The sequence below is a fragment of the Suillus bovinus genome, assembly GCF_016758785.1.
Source record: "Suillus bovinus strain UH-Sbo-P2 chromosome Unknown EDB93scaffold_17, whole genome shotgun sequence".
Lineage (NCBI taxonomy): Eukaryota > Fungi > Basidiomycota > Agaricomycetes > Boletales > Suillaceae > Suillus > Suillus bovinus.
In genome coordinates this window covers 51,986-72,924 of record NW_024542073.1, presented here as the reverse complement: position 1 = coordinate 72,924, position 20,939 = coordinate 51,986, and the positions used below count along the sequence as shown (strand labels likewise).

Genomic DNA, 20,939 nt, shown 5'->3' with positions numbered 1-20,939 from the left:
CTTGACATAAGCTACCCGATTTGGACATAGGTGTTAAATCTTACTTGCCGAAGCTTCGCCAAGTAAGACCCCTAACCTTGGGCTAGCCCAGGGATGTCCTTGACCATTGATGACACACGCTCTGTTTGAGTGTCATCAATAGATACTATCCAAGTCCGTAACAGATGCAGGCATTCCACACCATCATTTTGTGCAGAAGTATATGAAACAGTAAATTGATGTTGAGAACCATGAGAGAGGAGTCAATCTCACATAGACTCAGATTTGAGTTCATCATTGTCTGAGTGGTATATGCCGACCTTCAGACCACATTTAAGCTCATGGGCCCATTTCCAAGCTTGAAGGGCTGGAAAGGCATCAGACTTGGCTGCTAAAGGAAGAGACCATGTGTAGGATGAAAAATCGTCAATTAGGTCCATTACATATCTATTTCCTGCTGCAGACACAGTGTCTGGATGTTCCATAAGGTCTACATGCACAATGCCCAACTTCCTAGTAACCTGATCCCCCATCCAAACCTTCGGAACACTGGGCTTGGTCTGTTTGCCAAGGATGCAAGCATCACAAACGGGAGGTTCTGTACAGAGATTGATGGGCATACTAGTCATGTTGCCAGAACAAGCAAGGTCATATACTTTGTATGGCCAAGGTGATGATGCCAGGATTGTAATGTGGGAAGGCATTGAGCAAGGTAATTGTATTCCACAGATAGCTGGCCACCAGAGAGTGCATAAAGCTTGCGGGAGGTGAGGGTACTGGACAACATGCAAGTTCCACTGCAGGCTTGGACCCAGCAACTAGTGGCATCGAACGAGGTGACACAACAATGGGCAGTGCAGAGTGCAGACACAGAGAGGAGGTGAACAGTGGCAGCAGGGATAAAAAGGACATGGTCAAGGGTAAGATAAATACCTTGGGCAATGATGAGACGAATAGTACCAACCCCAATGGCCTGAATGGAGGAGCCACTCACACCACTGACTATATAAGGAGGGATAGGACGAAGGTTAAAGAAATCTCCTTTGTTGTTGCTAATGTGGATGGAAGTGCCACTATCTAGGAAGAAAAGCAAGATAGAGGGGTCTACAATGGTACATTGACACTGGTTGGGTGCCCTATACATGATAGCTGCAATGTCTACCAGTTGAGAGTGGTTGTACTAGTCGATGCTGGTCTGTAAGGTGTCTACTGCAGCTGGGAGGGCAGAGAACTCATCATCATCATTTACAGATAGTTCTTGGATGAATGCGGAGGTCATTGTATCACATGTGAGGCCAGAAAATTTACAAGAATCAGCAGTGGATGGGTTAATGATAGGAGCAGGGAAGGGAACAGAGGCAATATAAATAGCTTCACCAGACTCATCATCAAGTAAGTAGGCACATCCACCCTGATCGTACCAGACACCTCCTGGCTTGCCAGTGGAGGCAGCTCTCTTGGTGGTGGACTTGCTGGTAGATCCTCCCTTACCACTTGCTTCTTGAGCAGCACACTTACGGGCTAAAACTTTGTCATGCTTGCCCTTCATTGTGCCACCCTTGGCAAAATAATCTTTTGCATAATGCCCCCAGTTGTGGCAGGTGGTGCAGAAGAAGCTATGGCCAGTGCAGCCACACTCAGAACAAGTCTTAGACTAGTTGGACTGAGATTGTTGCCCTCGTTTTCCAGTGGTCATCATAGCAACGTCGCCTGATCCCTTCATCTTCTCAATATCGATGAGCTGTTATTCAACATCGAGTTAGGCATGAATGTTAGATGAGCCATATGCATTGGTGGAAGAGCTGGTAGAGAGGGCATCTGCAATATGATTCCAAACATGAGGCAAGTCATCACTCATAGCATTGAGCATCATGATGGTGAGAAAATCATTCTTCTTGGGCAGTCCAATTGCATATATGTGTCGGACTAGCTCACCAAGTAGAGTACTAGTGGTGGAAAGGCTCTTGGAGTGATGATAACAAATCGCAAGAGCTTGTTGAATTAATAGAATTTGCGCGATGGGGCCAACCTTCTCGTGATGAGACTTGAGAGCATCCCAAGCTAAGTATGCATTATAGTATGTGCAGAGGAATTCCTGTTCTTCAGGACTGGAACAAGTACATAAAGCAGCAATGATGCAGAGGTTGTTTAAGTTCCAATGGGCTGCGCTTGATGGATCAGCAGAAGGGTTAGGACGAGGGATGATGCCAAGGATGTAGCCACCACCATGCTTCAAGAATAGGTAGTTCTACATCTTATCAGACCATACTCCCCAGTTATTGGTGCTGTAGTCCAGAACTTCAATCTCCTCCAAGTCTGTTTGGCTAAGCGTTATGGCACTGACAGTGGGAGTAATAAGGATCATGTGGGCAGAACCTCCAGGTGAGGCTAAGCTTTCCCCTTTGTTACCTGAGCTGTGTGAACATGTATGGAGACCAGCGGTAGCGGTTGTGTTTGATTTCAGCGGCATGATAAGTGACGAAAGAGAGAAAGAGAGTTAGGAGAGAGTTTGTGTCCCATGCTCTGGATATATATATATTTCTTGGGGGAGATTGCTTCTCACCCAAAGAGGAAGAATTCAATGTTTCAATGAACACTGATAGATACCAACAATCATACTCCATGTCATGTCGCATATGCATATCCATGCATCAACACTACCTTCATCAGGAGATGGAGGCTTCAAGATGCCTACCTTTAATCAGGCATCTGCCAACCTCAAGCTCAAATTCCCACATCAAAGAGGCGCAGAAAAGAGTGGTCTAGTTTGCAAGACCAAATTTACAGTGGTGTGTTTCTATTGAACCTTTTCAGCTGCCAGCAATGTCCTTATGTATTTTTATAGCTCAAGAAAGCATACTACAGCATTGTTGATATTAAGTGTACATCTGGGTTTACATGGAGTAATGAGCATGGAGTGGGTATTACAGATAGAAAGGATGATGTGTGGGTACACTTTGTCAAGGTACACATTATGATAGATTGTGCACCACCTCTTCATGACATTGTTTTCAGACACACCCTAATGTGAAGTTCTTCATAATGAAGGGCTTCAAGTACTTTAAGACTATGGAACTGTTGATTTCGAGCAAGGCCAAAGGCTCACATGTCTTTCAACCCACTGCTACTGCCAGCAATGCAACTCCTCAGGATTCTACCACCTCTACATCACCTTTGATCCCCACTGCAATCAAGAATGCCCTTCAGGGGCCACCATCATCAGTAGATCCTGACTCCCTTGAAGTACCTGCTTCCTCTACATTTCTCAGTCTCTCCACCAAAGGTTCTACCACTGACTTGGTATTTACAAGCATTAGCCATGGAAAGCACAAACTTAGCACAATTTCTCCCACATCAGTTGCGGACTCCCAGAAGTGGAGTCGGCTGCCATCTGCCATGTTGTTAGTGCAGCAGGAGGGTACTGAGACAATGAAGAGCCTTGTTAAAGTCATGTGTGAGATACATAAGAACCTGGTGTCAGCTCTACCACAACCACTGGTGCAATCATAACCTTCCACGCATGTTGGGAGTGCTATTTCTTTACTCAATAGATACACAGACCTGACCAGTAAAGAGCACTTAGCCATCACAAACTTTTTAGCTGAAGATGAAAACCAGGTAATTATGTTTTATTCATTGGATGAGGTGACAAGGCTTGAGTGGTTGGAAGAGAAACAAGTGCTTTTTGGTAATGTGCCACAGGCACCAGTTCACTCACAGAACCATATAACTACATTATAGCATGCTTCATTGTGTTCTCCATGGGAGTATCTGCCAGTCCTTTCAAAAGTGTCCTGCATTCTGCAACATTGTTCTCTACAAAATCATACTTGTGGTCAAGAGTGAGATCAAAACCTTCAGGATTGTACCTTCACATAAAATTATGAATCATGCATGGCGCTACTGGGATCTGGGCCTAGATATGCATGCTGTATTCAGGCACAATTGTTAAAATGTGCCATTGCCTTTTCAAAACACCAAATATCTATTCAACAATGTTGCATAGTGCCACATGTTGAAGATTAAATAGTTCCTTAGAGTCCTTTGGCCTATAAAAATTTAATAGAAAATCAGATGTATGATAAACAGACTCACACAATGTTTTCTTGGCGCCATTCTTTCAAGTAATAGTGCATTCCCTAATAAGGTACTAGAAGCACATCACAGGTACCAAAGCCTGCATCAGCAAGAAGGTACCTGTGTGGAGGTATGCGCAGATTGTGAGAGCACATCTTATTCCAAAGGGTTGCATCAGCAATCGAGCTGTCCCAACCTGTGAGGGAGTACACAAAATAAAAGTCCAAGTCACATATAAACAGGCAGTTTCATGATAAAAACTCCTTCTGGTTACACAAGATGGTGTGCTCTCTGAGTAGTGCAAAGACCTGGATGTGAGTGCCATCAACAGCACCAATATGCTTGTCAAAGAATCTGAATCGTGAGTCAGCATGGACTACCGCAGAAATGAGGGTATTATAGGTTGGGAATTGGATATTGGAGGTGTAGAAGGGATGTGATGAGAAGAACATGAGTATTCATTTGAAATATCTGCAAAAGTTAGCACACTACTAGTCTCAAATAATTAATGTATTTACCTAGTAATCATGTTGGGAAAACATTGAAATCTTTCTCTGATGTGACAAGATAATAGTCTGGTAACATACATGTACAGAAAAATACCAAGTTGTTCTGTAACAGTGACACTGTTGCATGATTGAACAAATCCATATTGGTGGAGAGTGTCTAACAATTGCTCAAATGTCTGAAGGTTGATGCTGAAGTTATGTTTGATTTAGTCTGGATGACTGCTTATAAGCTTATATACCTAAGCTTGGCTGGTAATGATCGATATATGATACAGAATTCATTTAGTGTGGGACAAGAACAGAAAATTATATAGGTATGTGATCTGTACAATGGCAATAGTGATGATGATGATGATTTGGTGTTGTTGACACTGTATTTGTGATTCAAGGTCTGAAATCGCGATGGGTGTAAGAACAGGACATACATTTGATCCTATGATTATCTATCAGTATGTATCACATATGGTTTGAACTAGGAATTTTGAATCCAGAAGTCATTGTCTAAACAGCACCTTAGAGCCTGGACAGCTGTCATAGGTTATTTCTGAATGTGGCATGGCACTTGTGATATAACAGTGAGCAACAGTGACCTTGTGTGATGATCTTAAACACCCACTTGTCCCTTCCTTTACCACTGCTATGGCAAAGAAAAAGACTATCACACCTTCAACAAATAATGTCAAAACTTCAGTGGTTGCTCACTGGACTGTCGAAGAGACATCCCACCTTCTTGAATACCTCATAGCTCTGTTATAGTTGAATTGTTCATCACCTTCCATACTTAGTAATGTGGTCCTTTCCTTACTTGGTAGCATGGTCTATGCACTCTCACATACAGTATATATAGTAGGTAAGTACCCAGCACATGTATTCCTTACTCACTTTGTTGGATAACACTGTTTTATGTCTATGGTCTGACTGAGACCCAACTTTCTATCAAGTTTACCATGCTGAAGGTGGAGATGGGACAGGATTTAAACAGTCCAATTTTACTGGCACATCATTAGATGCATACACATGTGAGGCACATATGAGGCAATGTGTGTATATGTGATGTGCACATAAGCAAAGCATTGAAGATGAGGAATCTAAACTGTGGTCAAAGTTGGTGCTAAGCTAAGCAAACACAGATAATCCTGGGTGCAAGTGAAAATGTTGACCCAAGGGTAGCTAACTGGGTAAAGGGAAACCTCTCTTATAAAAAGAGGGACACCAAACTACTAATAGAGTAATAAAACTAATAGATGCGCAAAGCACGAGGCAAGAACAATGCAAGATGCGGTATGCGGATGTGCGAGTGTGAAAGGCAAAGTGTGCGATGCGAAGGTAGCGCGCACAAGTGAAGGCGAAAGGTGAATGAGTGAAAGAGACTAAGGTGAGACAAGGTGAGATGAGTGTTAACACCCCAACTAAGGTTGGCTGATGCTAATGCAAATGCAGACAACTAATGCATGTAACTTTAGATAGTCACTGCAAACAACAAGTAAAATTCCCCTAGTATCTAAGGACACAGAGAAAGTGGGCAGTGTAGAGACTCATTCCTGACTAGGCTTGTAGATACTGTCTTTACCTTATGTTTGCTATTTTGTAGCTTACATAATCAAGTTACCTTTTCACCAGTTTCCACCACCAGTCAGAGTCTTAGTAGTTTTCCTCTCTCTCTGAGCTTTGAGCTTAGTACAGAAACCCTTTAGGGTCAAACACTGTCTTCTAGACAACGTAGCTAGGCAGCAAGACCCAACATTATTCAGACTAATTATCTGAATTGTTAAACCTTCAGTAGAAAATCGACCCAGTACATAAGTAATAGAGGGGTATAAGTAAAATAGCTAAGCGGCGCTAGGTGTGCAGGTCCGATGTAGCAAGCCGAATAATCTAAATATAGTATGCAAAGTAGGTAATAGGGTCTCAGCTGCACGTGTAGCGCTAACCCGAGTATTAGTGATGGAAAACAATTAGTCAAAATGGGAATATAGTGAGAAAATGCACCAATGAACATCTAAGGACATGGGGAGGATGGATGGATGGGTATGTGGATGATGTGCAGGCAGACATGCGGTGCGCATGACATGTGAGTGGCTGTGCGTGGAATCTGCAAAATAAAATAGTGTGCACTACCGTGCAAGACATATCCTTTGGATTAGAGCTGGAATGTGTAAGGGAAGTGGAAGAATTTGAGGGAAGTGTCTGTGGAGATGCGAGTCTCTACAGCATGTAGGTACAAAGTGCGACATGAGATGCAACAGTGCAAAAGAGAAGGCACACAGATGTAGAAAGTGGGCAAAGGATGTGGGCAAGACAGTAGAGTGTGTGCTCTTAGAATGTCTATGCGCAATAGCAACTGAGCTAAGGGATGGAAATCCAGGTGAAGAGAAGATGAGAATGGCTGGATGCTGAGGATATGCAGGCTCAGTCCACAGATGAGAAAAATAATAGATTCTTAGTACTAGGTTGTATCTATACTGAAAGTACGTAGTGGTGGGTTGTGCATGAAAGAAGTTCCCATCCATTTCCTCCACCCTTCTTTTAAAAAGGAAAATTGCCTACATGTGATTATGCTAAGTGGTGTGTGCAAACACAGAACTGAGCCAAGTAGACGTAATAAGTCTAATAATATAGTCAGGGTCTATTGCAGCTGCCCTATATTTAGACGTGGAATTCAGGCTGAAGGTACATCAATCAAAGGAGAATAATCAAGACATGCACCAGTGAACCAGAGGAGACATAGGACACACCTCTCTCATCTTTGTGGGATCTCGGCCTTATCCCATCTCCTCTCCGTCCACCCTGCCATGCTGATGAGCACCTGTTCCTATGGCAGGGAGTCAACACCCCTCTGCCCAGTACAATTTTGCATCCTCTCATTGAACACCTAGCGAGCATTGCCACCAGGGCCTCTCTCTGTGATGCATCCAGCTATGGTGCTGGCATCCGCAAGTTTCACCTATTCTGCGACATATTTTCCAAGCCTCATTCGGACTCCTACACTCATTTGTGCTATGGGCAGTGTCAGACCCTTCATCGGATGACCTGGTGCTTAGCTCACAGCCTTTGGTGCAATTTGAACCTGTATCAATCAATGTTGCAAGAAAATATCTTGCCGCCATATGAGCCTGGCACATTTCCCAAGGCTGGCCTCCCCCCCTTTCAGAAGACAGCCACACCAGAATCAACTGGTCTTTGCGGGTTTGGACAACCTACTCAGTTCTCGCTGCAGACCCCTCCACCCACCAGTCACACTTAACATGCTGCATGCGCTCAAAGCCACATTATCATTATCAGACCCTTTCAATGCATGTATCTGGGCAATGGCAAGCTGTGCCTTTTTTGGCATAATGTGTTTTGGCGAAGTTTCAGTAGAGTCCAGATCTGCCTTCAAGCCTGCGAAGCATCTCACTCGCAAAGATGTTTTTCTAGGGTTTGACCTAGCAGGTAAAGCCTATGCACGATTGGACTTGCCATCAGCTAAAATGGCCTGCCTAGGTGAAACTCAATCGGGTTTCCTTGTCACCCAAGGCTCACTCTGCCTGATCACGGCACTGCAGAATTTAGCCACCATCATACCAGCTCTCCCAGAGGACCCTCTATTCTCTTGGCGTGACTGCACTGGTGCCATCTGGCCCATGGTAAAGCAGCGTGCACTCGAGTGCATCAATTGCATCATGACGGCCTGGGGTTGGGGCACAGCCTTTGGGCACTCCTTCCACATTGGAGGAGCTTCCTTTTACCTTGCAAAAAGTGGATCCCAAAATTGTCTGCTTGGCAGGCTGTTGGTGCTCCCTTGCCTATAAAACCTACATACGGGCCTTTGAACAGGTTGCTTCACAGCACCTGAGCATCCTATAACCATAATGCTGTCTCACTGGTTGGGGTAGCTGGCATGATTCGCTGCAGTCTTGGTTCATCATCTTGTGGGCAAGCAGCAATTCTCACCAGTATCCAAACCGAGCTATCGCTCGGTCCCAGCCCAACCACTGTTTGCTTGACCTATATGTACCTGCAATAGACAAAGCTGGACACTATCCACACACAACCTCAAGGATAGTTTGTTTGATGGGCCTAAATCTAGACAATAGATATCACATTTAACTAGAGTATGGTTAGGGTTCCAAAATTACATCAATCCATAAGTTTTCTAGACTTGGGCAGATGTACTTGCTTGTATCCAGTTTAGGTATAGTTTATTCTTCTATTTGTCCTCCATCTAGATATGGGCATTTTCTCATTTTCACAGTGATGGTCTATACCTTCAACACTTCCCTTCAAATGGCAATATAGAGCCCTAATATTGAACTCCAAAATCATGGCAGAACCAGGATTCAAACCTAGGCCTTCCCAACTCTAGGGGAACATCTTAACCATTAGACTATCTAGCCATTACAGTTTCCCTCACTGCATCCAATGTGTGAATTACATTATATTCCAACACTGGTTTCCTCCAGTGAGTTGTCCTCTGTATCAATTAAAGCTAAGAATGATAGTTTTTTAAAAAAAAAAAACAATACTAATGGTTTTGCTTCTGACAGGTTTGAGGGTGAAGAAATTGGAGAGGTGCTGTAGCTTGGTAGTGATGGTTGTTGTAGTTAGATTTGTTGTATCTTTGTACAATCTTTCACTGAAATATGCCCTGAAGCCTGTTCTTGCTTGATACAGTGAGTGCTCTCCTCAATCTCATTATTAGATGGAGATGCCAGCCTAGCACTCTGGAGAGGAAGGAAACACCAAGATGCTACTGTGTCTAAATCATGCTTGTACTAACTACATATTAAGAGCATCCCTCTCTTTGACCACCATCTGGTCGGACTTTTCCCATGCTTTTTCAAGCAGGCAAACCCCCTACCATTCTCATGATTAACAATCCCGCATTATCATCTGCTGAAATACCTGGTCCTAATGAGGCCACCACTCCTCACTCTCTCAGGGAGATAATTGAGGTCAACCTCTTTATAGATGTTGACTCCTTGCTGACAAACATTGTTATAGCCACAAAAAGTCTTGACGGACTGATTGATTGGATTGAACTCAAAATCAAGTTTCACTACTCCATTATAAAATGTGTGCTCCAACTTACCTCAAAACATACAGAAAAATTCAAGTCTGCTTCTAAAGAAGTCCTATTTCAGTTCCTCATTAATATCCTCAATGGCAGAGCCACATGCACTGCCTTCTTCAGTGAAACAAAGACTACCATGGCCCCAAAATGCACTTACAGGGAGAGTAGATGTAAGGATAAGAGAAGTTAAAGGTCCAAGCGGAAAATAGAAAGAAGTCAGTATTTAATGTCAATGATGCGGAGGTGAAGAAAACATTGCCCCAAACTCCAGACTCAAACCCAGCCATCACAACTGCCACCTAAGGCTCAGCCTCATAGCCTCAGAAAAGAACCTCTTACCAACTCCCATTAACCCTCCCACCCTGGAGGTGATTCCACAGGCACAAGACCCTGCAGTTAGTAACTAGGAACTTGAAATGAAGAAAAGCAGATTCCTGGGAATTCAGAACCATCCAGCATGCGAGAAATGCCACACTAGGCCAGCTGCTGGTACTAAGCTTAACTGCTACCCCAAATGCACAGTGCACCACTTCTGCAGAAACAGTTATACATACATTGATGGATACACAGACTACCTTTGCTATTGTGCTGAAGAGTACAACCAGAGATGGAGACCCTGACAGCATATGAATAACCTACACATCAATGATTATATCAACAGATCACCCTAAGATGGTGCCACTGTTCTTGCAATTGCCTGGAGCATTGCATAGTTCTGACCACAAATATAACATATATACATAGAAAAGCACTATACAGTATGTAGTGTCCATCATAGGGCCTAGCCCCACAGGACAATAAATGAGGAACCAAAAAAAAAAAAACTACATATTGTCCTTGGACTCCAGACACCCAATACCCCTGACACCTGCTTTAACCCTCACTGCACTCTCTACTACAATATCTGCTATACAGCCTCTGTGTGTGTAACCTAATAAAAACATATCAAAAACTCTTCATATTTCTGTCCCTCTGGTATTGGGATACTCTACTAGAGTGTTTATAATATATTTACAATATATTTGTACCTATCCAAACCCTCATTTTACCTACTAGAGCATCTTAAATTATGTACTGTGCTGTACTAGCATAAAATAGAAAAAAAAAATTGAGCTTACGTATAGACTTCTATATATGATCCCCACCCCTTCAATACTATATACAACATATTAGGAGGATAGAACAAGAGGATCAGTTCCTGTGGTGCTATGTGCTTACCCACTTTTGGTGGTTCAACCCTGAGGTGGTTAGAGCCAACACTATGGCCACTTACTCAGGTAAGTTGACCAAGGACACATAAACACTTGTGAGCCGACCAGGCCTGCTGAACTCTGTGATTCACAATGATTTGTTGGCCTGGTCTCCATGTGTACTTCTTCAAGAGCCATGCCGAGACAGGCGATGTAATGTGACCAGCAGATATTGAATGGAATTCTAGGTGCTAGTTCTGACAACAAAGTGCAGAGCAACATGTTAGATATCACAGACTAGGCATGGTAAATACAAGGGAGCAAGGGGATAAGAGCTACTTGTGCCCAGCTAGTGAATAACACTATTAATGTGAACCTCTGATTCTTGAATGCCATCTGCATCACAATAGTTATGGAGGTACTATCTCTCCCAGCTGAGTTGTCACCCCTACAAGTCGTTGCAACCTAAATATCTCACTCAATTCTTACTTCTACACATAATTTACAACTTCAATCAATGTTTCTTGTACCATCCATTGCAAGGTTCTTTGAAAGCAGCCAAAGTCATGCAGACTTACACTGGTGACAGCCAGCTGAACATTGCTGTGGCAGAGTTCTAAATTGATACAACAACTGGCTATGATGACTTGTTAGTTGTAGGAGCCTAGAAAGTAGCTAGGTACAATGAGTGACAAGATTAGCATACAAGGCTACAAGGTACTCACCTCAGTGAGTGTAATAGAACAATGCTGAGGTGTGGGAAAGCTGCAAGTGAGTACAAAAGTATCATGCAAAACTATACATTTCAAGGAGAAACAGAACATCTATGACTAATAATGGAAGGATATATCAACACACCCCCTCAGTGAGCCACCAGCTGAAGGCCAGGCAAATGTTTATCAAAAAGGGGACAAGGAAGGGCCTTCGTCAGAATATCTGCAATATTACGGTGGGATGGAAGCTACTTTAACAAGAAAGTTCCCCATTCAACATGCTCTCATATGAAGTGATATCGCACATCAGTGTGCTTTGAACGAATGTTGTTTTTTGCTTCAGTAGAGAGTGAGATAGCTCCAGTGTTGTCCATGTGAATGGTGATGGGAAACAGAAAGGGAATGTGAAGTTTGATGAGGAGAGATTTGAGCCAGAGACCTTTCTGAATGATGTGGGTCACGGCCATGTACTCGGCCTTGGTGGAAGAAAGTGCATGAGTTGTCTGCTTTTTGGAAACGTGGGAGATAACACCACTAGCATAAAACCACATGTAACCTGAGATGGATACACAATCAATCGGGGAACTTGCTCAGTCAGCATCACAATAAGCATGTAGGTTGTCATTGACCCTGTCACCCCTGTAGTGGAGACGTAGGTTCTGGGTACCAGAGAGGTAGTGAAGCAGGCGTTTTGCAGCTGCAAAGTGTGCTGGAGTGGGATTGGAGTTGTGTTGTGCAAGGGAATTAATGGCATATGAGATATCTGGTCGTGTACAGACCGCAAGATATAGTAGCTCTCCAATGAGCTTTCGGAAGCGTGTAGGAAGGTTTGTGATGACATCATACGTGTCACCGGACTTGCCAAAAGAGTGGTGAGAGTCGAGAGGAAGACATATGGGATTGCAATCAAGTAGATCATATTCATCGAGGAGATAGGGAATATATTCACCTTGATGCATCCAGAGTTGGTAGGAGGAACAATCTTGCTCGAATTGAATGCCCAAAAATCTCGACACTGCACCAAGATCTGTGATACCAAAATGCTTGTGAATCTTCTATTTAACCCAGGCTAAGAAAGACAGTGAGTTGGAAGTTCCGAGTCTGTCGTCAACGTGGAAGCCAATGATGCAGATGATGCATGTCCCTGACTTGATATTGTCGAAAATAAACACAACATGGTCCACAGTGCATCAAGCAAACCCCAACTCCTTCATTACCATCTGAACTTCCTCATACCACTCCATTGCTGACTGCTTCAGCCCGTAGATGGTGCGGAGCATTCTCCATACCTGAACTCGCCAATCACCCTCTTCAAATCCCCGCAGTTGCCTCATATACAACTCTTCTTTCAGTACACCCCAAAGGAACACCCTCTTTGCGTCAAAGTTGTCCAATTGCCAGTTGTTTTTGCAGGCGATAGCAGCTATGAGACAGAGGGAAGCAGTCTTCAAGACTGGGGCAAATGTCGCCCCATAATCAACACCATAGATCTGTGAGAATCCCTGTGCGACGAGGCAGGTTTTGTACACTGACCCTCCCTTGTTGTCGTCCTTAAATTCAAGGACCCACCTGTTGCCTATGGCTTTGCATCCCTCAGGAAGAGTGGTGAGTTTGTAGATGTGAATCTCGTCCATTATCCGAAGCTCCTTCTTCATAGCTTCGAGCCACTCTGCTTTGTCGGTGTGTAGCATAGCCTCATCATAGGTAGCAGGGGGAATTCTCATGTCATAGTCGGGATTGTTCGGGTTTCATTTGCAATCACTTCAAATAGTGATGTTGATGTGTTCCTCAATGATTATATTTGCAAATGTCTCGGGGATGTCAATGTTGAGTTCAATCACCTCTAGGGCCTCCTCAGCTTCAACTCGCTCCTCAACTTTCTCAGCTTGCTCAGTCACCCCCTCCCTCTCATACCTAGCGTGTTCAGCGTGTGATTCCTGTAGTGCCTGAAGATGCTTCTTGGTGGCTGCCATCTCATCAGACCATGCACGACATGCCGTGGTGGGTACCTTTACCCACACAGAGCATCTGGGGTTAGTGGGGGCTACATCAGAAGAGGGCGCTGGTGCAGGAATGAGAGGGACTGTGAGAGGAGGATCAACAGGTATGTCACCTCCTTCATCCTCAGAATCAGAGTCATGGGGAGCAGGCAGTGAGGCAAAATGCTCATCGAATATGACATCGCACACCACAAAGAAGGCCCCAGTGGCCTTGTCATGAAGACAATAACCCTTTGTTCCATCGGGATAGCCTAAGAATATGGCTTGACGTGAGTGAGGCCCAAGCTTCACCTGGAGCTCAGTAGGGATGTGGGCAAAACAACAAGAGCCAAATACACAGAGGTGGGCAAGATCCTGTTTGTGTCCATTGACCATTTCAAAAGGTGTGACATTCGGGGGAAGGATGCGTGAAGTGCTCCTGTTCCAAAGGTAGCAGCAAGTTAAAGCTGCCTCCCCCCATAGATTGGAAGGAAGGCCAACAGTCTCCAACATTGCAAATAGGTGACCTTCAATAGTCTATATCACATGTTCTGCCTTTCCATTCTGTTGGTGAGCATACAGAGCGGAAAGCTGACACTCTATCCTGGACACCTGTAAGGCCCTTGTGAATGTGGTGTTAATAAACTCTCCACCATTGTCAGAGCGAAATGTTTTGACTGTACGCCCAGAATGATTCTCCCACCATGCCTTGATTATCCCCCAGGCATCAAGTGCCTGATCCTTTGTGGTTAAGAACTGCAGGTTTAGGAGGTTTGTGTGGTTGTCCAGGAATACAATAAAATGAAGCTTTCCATGGGGTGTCATGACAGGGAAAGGCCCACACAAATCTGAATGGACAAGATCCAACATGTTGGCAGTATGAGGCTCTTGAGATGGTGGAAAGGGCTTATGAGGGTGCTTGGCGATGATGCAAGCTTCACATTTTTGAAGAGGTGCAGACGTGTTCACCTTAACTCCAGTAGCAAAAGAAGGAAGCCACTTCACAGCATCACCCCCTGGGTGACCCATGCGCGCATGCCAGAGGTCCCATGACAGGGACAATTGAACAAAGGCTGTAAGCTCACGAGGAGGGTTCGAAGAGACAGCATCAGGACGAATGAACTTAAGGTCAACAAAAAATAAGTTTCCTGTCATTGGTATCTTGCCTAGGATTTTCCTGTGATACTTGAGCTTACAGTGAGCCGGCGATGGTTTGAAGTTGCACCCCCATCCCTTCCTGACATGTGCCCAACAGAAAGGAGGTTGATCATAGTGCCAGGGGCATGAAGGCAGTCGGTAAACTGCACTCGGTAGGTTTGTGTTCCTAGAGTCAATTCAGCAACACAGTCACCACGACCCAAGGTAGGGAGTTTGCCACGATTAGCTGTCTTTATGGTGACACGCGCATTCTCAGTGTATGTCCAGAAGAAATCTCTGTCCATGATCAAGGTGGTTGTGGTCCTGGAGTCAAGAATGGTAGAGAGGCTCTGCTGTGCGATGCAGACTATGTCCTCAGCACTTGGGCACACCTCAAATAAAAGATCCTCAAGTATGACACATGACAAGTCTGCGGGGGAAGGTGAGGGAGTTGTGGGAGCAACAGTGGGTGAGTCGCCACTAGTATTGGTGGCAGCGGCTGTGACTTCCTCCTTTGGCCTTCTGTTCCTGACAAAGTTACCTCCTTTGCCTTCCATTCCACCCCCGGGCTGGAAGCAGTGTTCTCAGTCATGCGTCAATGGCACAGAATTCCAGCACACTTGGGATTATCGCAGGGCACCCCCTTGGGGTTTGCCCTGTGAATGCGGATCCCGAACTTTGAGTTGTTTTTGGCTTCATGTGAACCAGGAAGAGATGTGGTGTTTGCATACTCAGATCCAGGGCCTGCTAGGATGCATTCTCCTCAGAGTTGATTAGCTTCCTCAGATAGAGCAGTGGCGACAGCAGGATAGGTGAGCTTTGTGACAGTGGATGAGGACAATGTGGAAGGAGTGATAGAGGAAGAGTTCGAAGTGCTGTAAAGGTTCATGGTCATTCATCTGAAAATAACCCACTCAGGCATCTGTGGAAGTCCTTGGAGCAGAAGGAACACTGCTTCATCTTTGGTGAATATCACACCCATTTTGACGAAGCGTCGCCTGGCATTCTCGAAGACACTGAGATAATGAGATATATCATTGGCGTCCTTGAGTCTTTCGGTGATTAATCTTGCTCAAAGTTCGAATTGTGAGGTGATGTCGAGACGGCCGAAGTGAGTTGCAAGTTCATTCCATTGATCTCTCACAGTTGATGCCTCATTCAGAAGGCCCTGGATGACAGGCAATAACTTTCTGCAAATGATTCCTTTTGCTAGTGCATTGTTTTTGATCCAATCTATCATGCTCTTGTTTTCAGCAGCAGTGGGAGATCCAGCTACAGCTAGTGAAGGCATGGTGAGTGCATAATCTGCAAAGTTGTTGGGGTTGGTTTTGGAACTGCAATGGTTCCACAACCCTTCGCCTTGGAGTGCAAGCAGCCCATAGTGTTATATAGATACATCAGTATACTACTATAGCCCTAAAATAGGGATACATCAACCAGTCTCATTATCTACTGTCCAACATGATGTATCACTGGATACATCCAAGTGTGACTCATCAAAATGGATTCTCAGCGCTTCCTAAACCTAATTTGAAGGGGTTGAATGCCATATATTGCACCTCCACCCCTCCTGGGGGCTTCTTGACCGATCTGGGTGGGTTCTTTTCATACGGCGGCTCACAATGAGATGGATCTGGGTCGTTTTGGTCCAGTAGAATGATGGAGAAGCGATGGTCATTGTGCCTGACTGGGGTAGACTTCAATGACAAAAATGAGTTGAACTTTGCAAATATCATCCATGTGTCACGTGATATCCTGACATGGTTGCTTTTGCTGTTGAGTGTCTTTTTTGAGTCTGACTGTGAGACACAATTGATAGACACAATTGATCCCCTGTCTAGCTGATTCTCACTATAGCAAGTGATATCCAGCGATGTAAGTATATAGTAGATGGACCACTGTGGTGTTCATTCAACCAAGTCTTATTGTCACATGACTGTGTTTATGGCACACGCGCAATGAAGTTTGAAGTGGCGAAGTGACTCAGTGCATTTTTGAAGTGGTGAAGTGACTCAGTGCATTGATTATTGATGGAAAATATGTTTGTATTATTCAATAGCTAATTACGCTGAATATACAAAGATAAGAGGTAACAAAAAATGAGGTAACAAAAATGCAGAGGACAAAGTCCATTGGCCCACTGAAGAGTTGCAAAATGCAATGCGCTATCATACATTTTGTTTCCTGTTTGAAAATGTAAGTAACCAGGCGACACAGATGGAAGCAGGACCTTACTTCTGTTTGCGACTCGACATACTAGATTCCTGTGCCGTGGTATGCTTCCTGGAAACAGTCAGTGTATTTTCGCCAATGCTATTAGCAGCAGCATTGCGCTTGGAGGGAATGGACACCCGACCAGTCCTACAGCGATGGCAATGTTTGTTGCCATCAGGGGAAGGTTCAGCACCACTGGCGGACAGCACATCAGGGGAGGGTTCAACACCACTAGTGGATGGCACATTTGACTGGTGCGGTAAGGGTTGCATTATTGTCTTGGCGATGACTGGTGTGTTGAAAGGGAGTCCAGGTAAAGTGGAATGGGAGGGGGTGAGGGCTGTAATTGTGGCTCCATGGGACTCGCTGGCTGAGAATCATGGTGCAGGAACTGTGCAGCCTGTACTGGAACCTCTGGAGATGCAGGGACCATATGGGATGAGGTAGCAGGGGATGTGCAACATATGGTGTGCAGGGCATGTAGCAGTGGCGCTGGAATGGGTGATTGTGGGGTTGGGGAAGATGTGGACTCTGCATGTGGGTAGGGAGGCAAGTGCGGCAAGGCCAGATTACCACCTGACACCTCAAATGCTGCAACCTGGGAGCAAGATCAGTCCAAAAAGTGTCGTCGAGATTCCAATCACCAGTCAAGTTTTCAGAAAAACCAAGTGAGCTCTGTTGAGCTGAATCAAACAGCAGGTGGGTGTCTGGACCACTAGTACTGGTGGGCGTATCAGAAAAGGTCTGACCTGATTTGTCAGCATCCTTCATTCCGCATAATGCCAAGTGATTGCCATCAGATGATATATCTGATCATTGGGACACATCCTCCAGACCCCTTCCTATCTCAATCTCATTCAATGACAACATGGGACTCTCAAACTCGTTCAACAATGCAGGACCATCAAGCTTGTTCGACGATGTGGGACCCTCATTCAATGACGCAGGACTCCCTAGGTGTGCCCTTGAATCCACCATATCAGCTGTTATGAATGAGTTAAGTCAATAGTTTTTTCAGCGCCATGCAACTCACAATATACTTGATACAGATGGTCTCTGAATGGAGACATGATACCTGTTTCAAACTCAGGGTATGCCTTGCTGAAGTTGTTTCCGAGCTTGGTGTGACCCATGTGGAAACTTTGATTTAGGTCAGTGTTTAACTCTATTTCATAAGTACTAATGCACATGCCTATAGACGTCAATTGCACTGCTGGACTCTGGAGAAGGGCCACCCGCCAGGAGGGAGAATGTGAACCCAGTGGCTTCTGCTAGCCCCTTGAGGAACTTGTTAGTGATAGCGGCAAGTTTTTCTATATTTCTATGCAGTCTCATAAGCTGATATACATCATAGTCGATAGGCTGTAAAATCTATTACCTTGCATAATTGCCTTCGCTCCACGTTCCCGCCTCATCGTCCTTCTGCGTCCGAGTCTTCTGATTCTCGATGTATCTCTGTACCTCCACCTTAACCTCATCAGTCTCTCCGCTATAGAGGCTTGCTGTGTGCTGCTTCACAATGGCGATATACTTTCCATTTGTAAGTGTCTTATTTTCTGCTTGCAGTAATTCTGCTTCAGCTTTCAGTACTTCGTCAGCCGTTGCCTTAATACACATATGGTAATAGAGCTTGGAATATGCCTCCGCTTCCTGAAGGGAACATGTTGGCTTCTCGGATTCGGCAACACTCCACAATACGGCTTTGAAGACATCTGTAGCATCAGCCTTTGCTTGCTGTCCTGCTTTTGTCGTACCAAGACTATTTTTGAAGCAGTTTTTTTAATTTCTAAGTCTCATTTGTGAATTTAAAGTGAGCATTCACAATTAACACATACTTCTTTTCGCTCATCACAAGCCTTATGCATCACAAGCATCTCATCTTGAGTCAATGGTCCAACAGGAGGTAAACTAGCCAGCCTTTGCTCTGGGAATGCAATGAACCACATCTCATTCAAGTCAGCAAAAAAGTTCAGCCAGTTTTTATTTTTTTCAGTTTGCTTTGCACGGTACTTGTCATACCAAGGAACTAACCATTCTTCCTGTTTAGGAGAAGTCCATTTCCGGGGCGCCATAATCTATATATTTTTTGTTATCAACAAGTACCATCCTTCTGGAAAAACAATTCATGTACGTACCATTATGGCGCTTATATGTGTGTGAGGGGGGAAATTAATTAGCAAACCCTCAAAGAAGTTTAGCCTGTCATTGCGGCAATATCTTATGCACAGACCCATGAAGTCAGCGTGTAGCGAGTACAATATTTTACTGTTCAATTACATTAACTACCTACTTAGTGTCCCAGAGCTTCTGGAATATAAATTTTTTGTCTGTGTATCGCTGGTGAAGATCCATCCCCAACACCAATGCGCAACAAAAAACATCTTCCACAGCACGAATCACTTCCTTTGCCTCCTTGGATGCATCAGATGCCTTAAGAAATTTGGGGCTCATGCCCTCGCATCCTAATATATGCTGTTCCGTATCGTGCAACTCCTCAACAATCACCTCTAATGCAGATAGTGTCCCTCGAAGCCCATCTAAGTCACCAGTCTCGAGGTGGTTGTGTACTAGAGCATCTATCACCTGTGCAGGTGGTCCATCTAAGTACCTTGACAAGCAATCCCTTTTGTTACTGTATAATTGAATATTCAATCGTGGCAAGGGAATGAAATTAAATCAAAACTCATGTGGACTTTGTTTTCTGGTGGCGGTGAACATGCTGTGAGCCCTGATTGTCGTAAGGATCAATTATATGAGGGTTGATATCACTATGAATGACCTCTGAGATAAGCGGGTGAATAGATATCAACGATACACATACCCATTAACTTTTTTTGAGGGGAAGACTGGGGCAGCTTGTGCTTGGTTTTCCCGATACTTCACTTTGAGTCTTGCGCTGATTGCAGCTTTGTTCCTGGTTGAAAGTGAGTAACATATATTAATAAAAAGACGAGTGTCGTGGATTGACCTTGCATAGTGTGTCCATTGGTGCATCTGTTTGGCCTCTTGACGTTCTTCTGGAGTGTTATAGAGTTTGGGCCGACCCATGATTCAAGGTTGTAAGTGGCTAAGAATCACATAGTACATTTGGTTCATACCTTGTTGGACTTTGATAGGGCTTTTACTGGCTATATTGCTAACACCGAAATTCTCGACTCAAAGCTTGAATTTAAATGTGGGATCATAGCGTGTGCGGTCTTTGCATGGTGGATTGTGTTGCTTCAAACTACATAGACCAAGATACATAGGTAATGTAATGATTTACAATCAAAACAGGTTTAGCTCAGGGAATTGAAATTCGACACAATGTCCATCAGTGGTCCCACAACAGCCTGAGCAACTGTACATTTTACGAGCAAGTTTTGGATGAACCGACGCCCACAACATCCAGCTTCTTAATTCCTATCTGATGGTCAATCATCCACTGCAATCATTGAATGAACTGTTGACTGACTCGTTTCCTTGCCTTTTCAGCTGCAAAAAGTTCCTTCTCTTCACTTTCAGTCAATGCATCCCCCCGGCTGGATGTTCAGGCCATAGCAAAGCCTGCTCAGGCCATTTCAGCAGCCATTCATCATTCAACCATGCCCAGAAGGCAGGTTCCTTGCTGTGTGAAATTTGCAGTGTGTATTTGGTTAAGCGTGGCATCAACCACGTGTGTTGCTCTTGCGTCAGTTGCCAATCTGACATCTGGGCTGAGTCCAATGTGAGCTCTAGCTCAAATGATATCTCATGATCCATACCTTTTCAGCGACTTGGAGTTGGAGTATAAGAGGATTGTGCCGAAGGGACTGGCGAGAAGTTGTGCAGTTGGATCATTTGAAAGGTCCGTTCATTGTCCATTTTGATACATCGTTGATTTTGGTTCTGTCCGCTTGGATACATCATGAATGAGCTCACCGTATCATGGTGGCTCAACAATGTTTGGCTTGATAGTTGGATTGTGCTGTGACTGATGGTTGGTCGTCCCAGCAAAAACCTCGCCTAGTGCGACATGTGCTTTCAGATCCCACTGGCACATCTTCATGCAACGTCCAACGCCACAAAATATATGCTGTTGATCCCATCGGGCAGATCAATCTACGGAC

The 20,939-nt window shown here is 44.5% G+C and overlaps 2 protein-coding genes and 1 pseudogene across 3 annotated transcripts; all 3 read right to left on the bottom strand.

The window, feature by feature from the left end:
- Nucleotides 1–1,159: 1,159 nt before the first annotated feature.
- Nucleotides 1,160–2,449, bottom strand: EDB93DRAFT_1102754 (uncharacterized protein; the record flags this gene model as incomplete). Its single annotated transcript, XM_041447243.1, has 5 exons — nucleotides 1,160–1,595; nucleotides 1,635–1,720; nucleotides 1,915–1,971; nucleotides 2,009–2,087; nucleotides 2,244–2,449. 5 exons carry the CDS (start codon nucleotides 2,447–2,449, stop codon nucleotides 1,160–1,162), a joined length of 864 nt encoding a protein of 287 aa, XP_041309133.1.
- Nucleotides 2,450–8,869: 6,420 nt separating this feature from the next.
- EDB93DRAFT_t51 lies at nucleotides 8,870–8,941 on the bottom strand (annotated as a pseudogene). The gene has a single exon. The product of its transcript is annotated as a tRNA-OTHER (tRNA).
- An 8,723-nt stretch (nucleotides 8,942–17,664) lies between these two features.
- EDB93DRAFT_1102753 (uncharacterized protein) lies at nucleotides 17,665–19,899 on the bottom strand (the record flags this gene model as incomplete). The annotated part of the gene is made up of 9 exons (XM_041447242.1): nucleotides 17,665–17,834; nucleotides 17,885–17,991; nucleotides 18,032–18,172; nucleotides 18,230–18,610; nucleotides 18,883–18,926; nucleotides 18,987–19,050; nucleotides 19,142–19,483; nucleotides 19,673–19,765; nucleotides 19,820–19,899. The coding sequence occupies 9 exons, from the start codon at nucleotides 19,897–19,899 to the stop codon at nucleotides 17,665–17,667; spliced, it is 1,422 nt and encodes a 473-aa protein (XP_041309132.1).
- Between the last annotated feature and the right edge of the window lie 1,040 nt (nucleotides 19,900–20,939).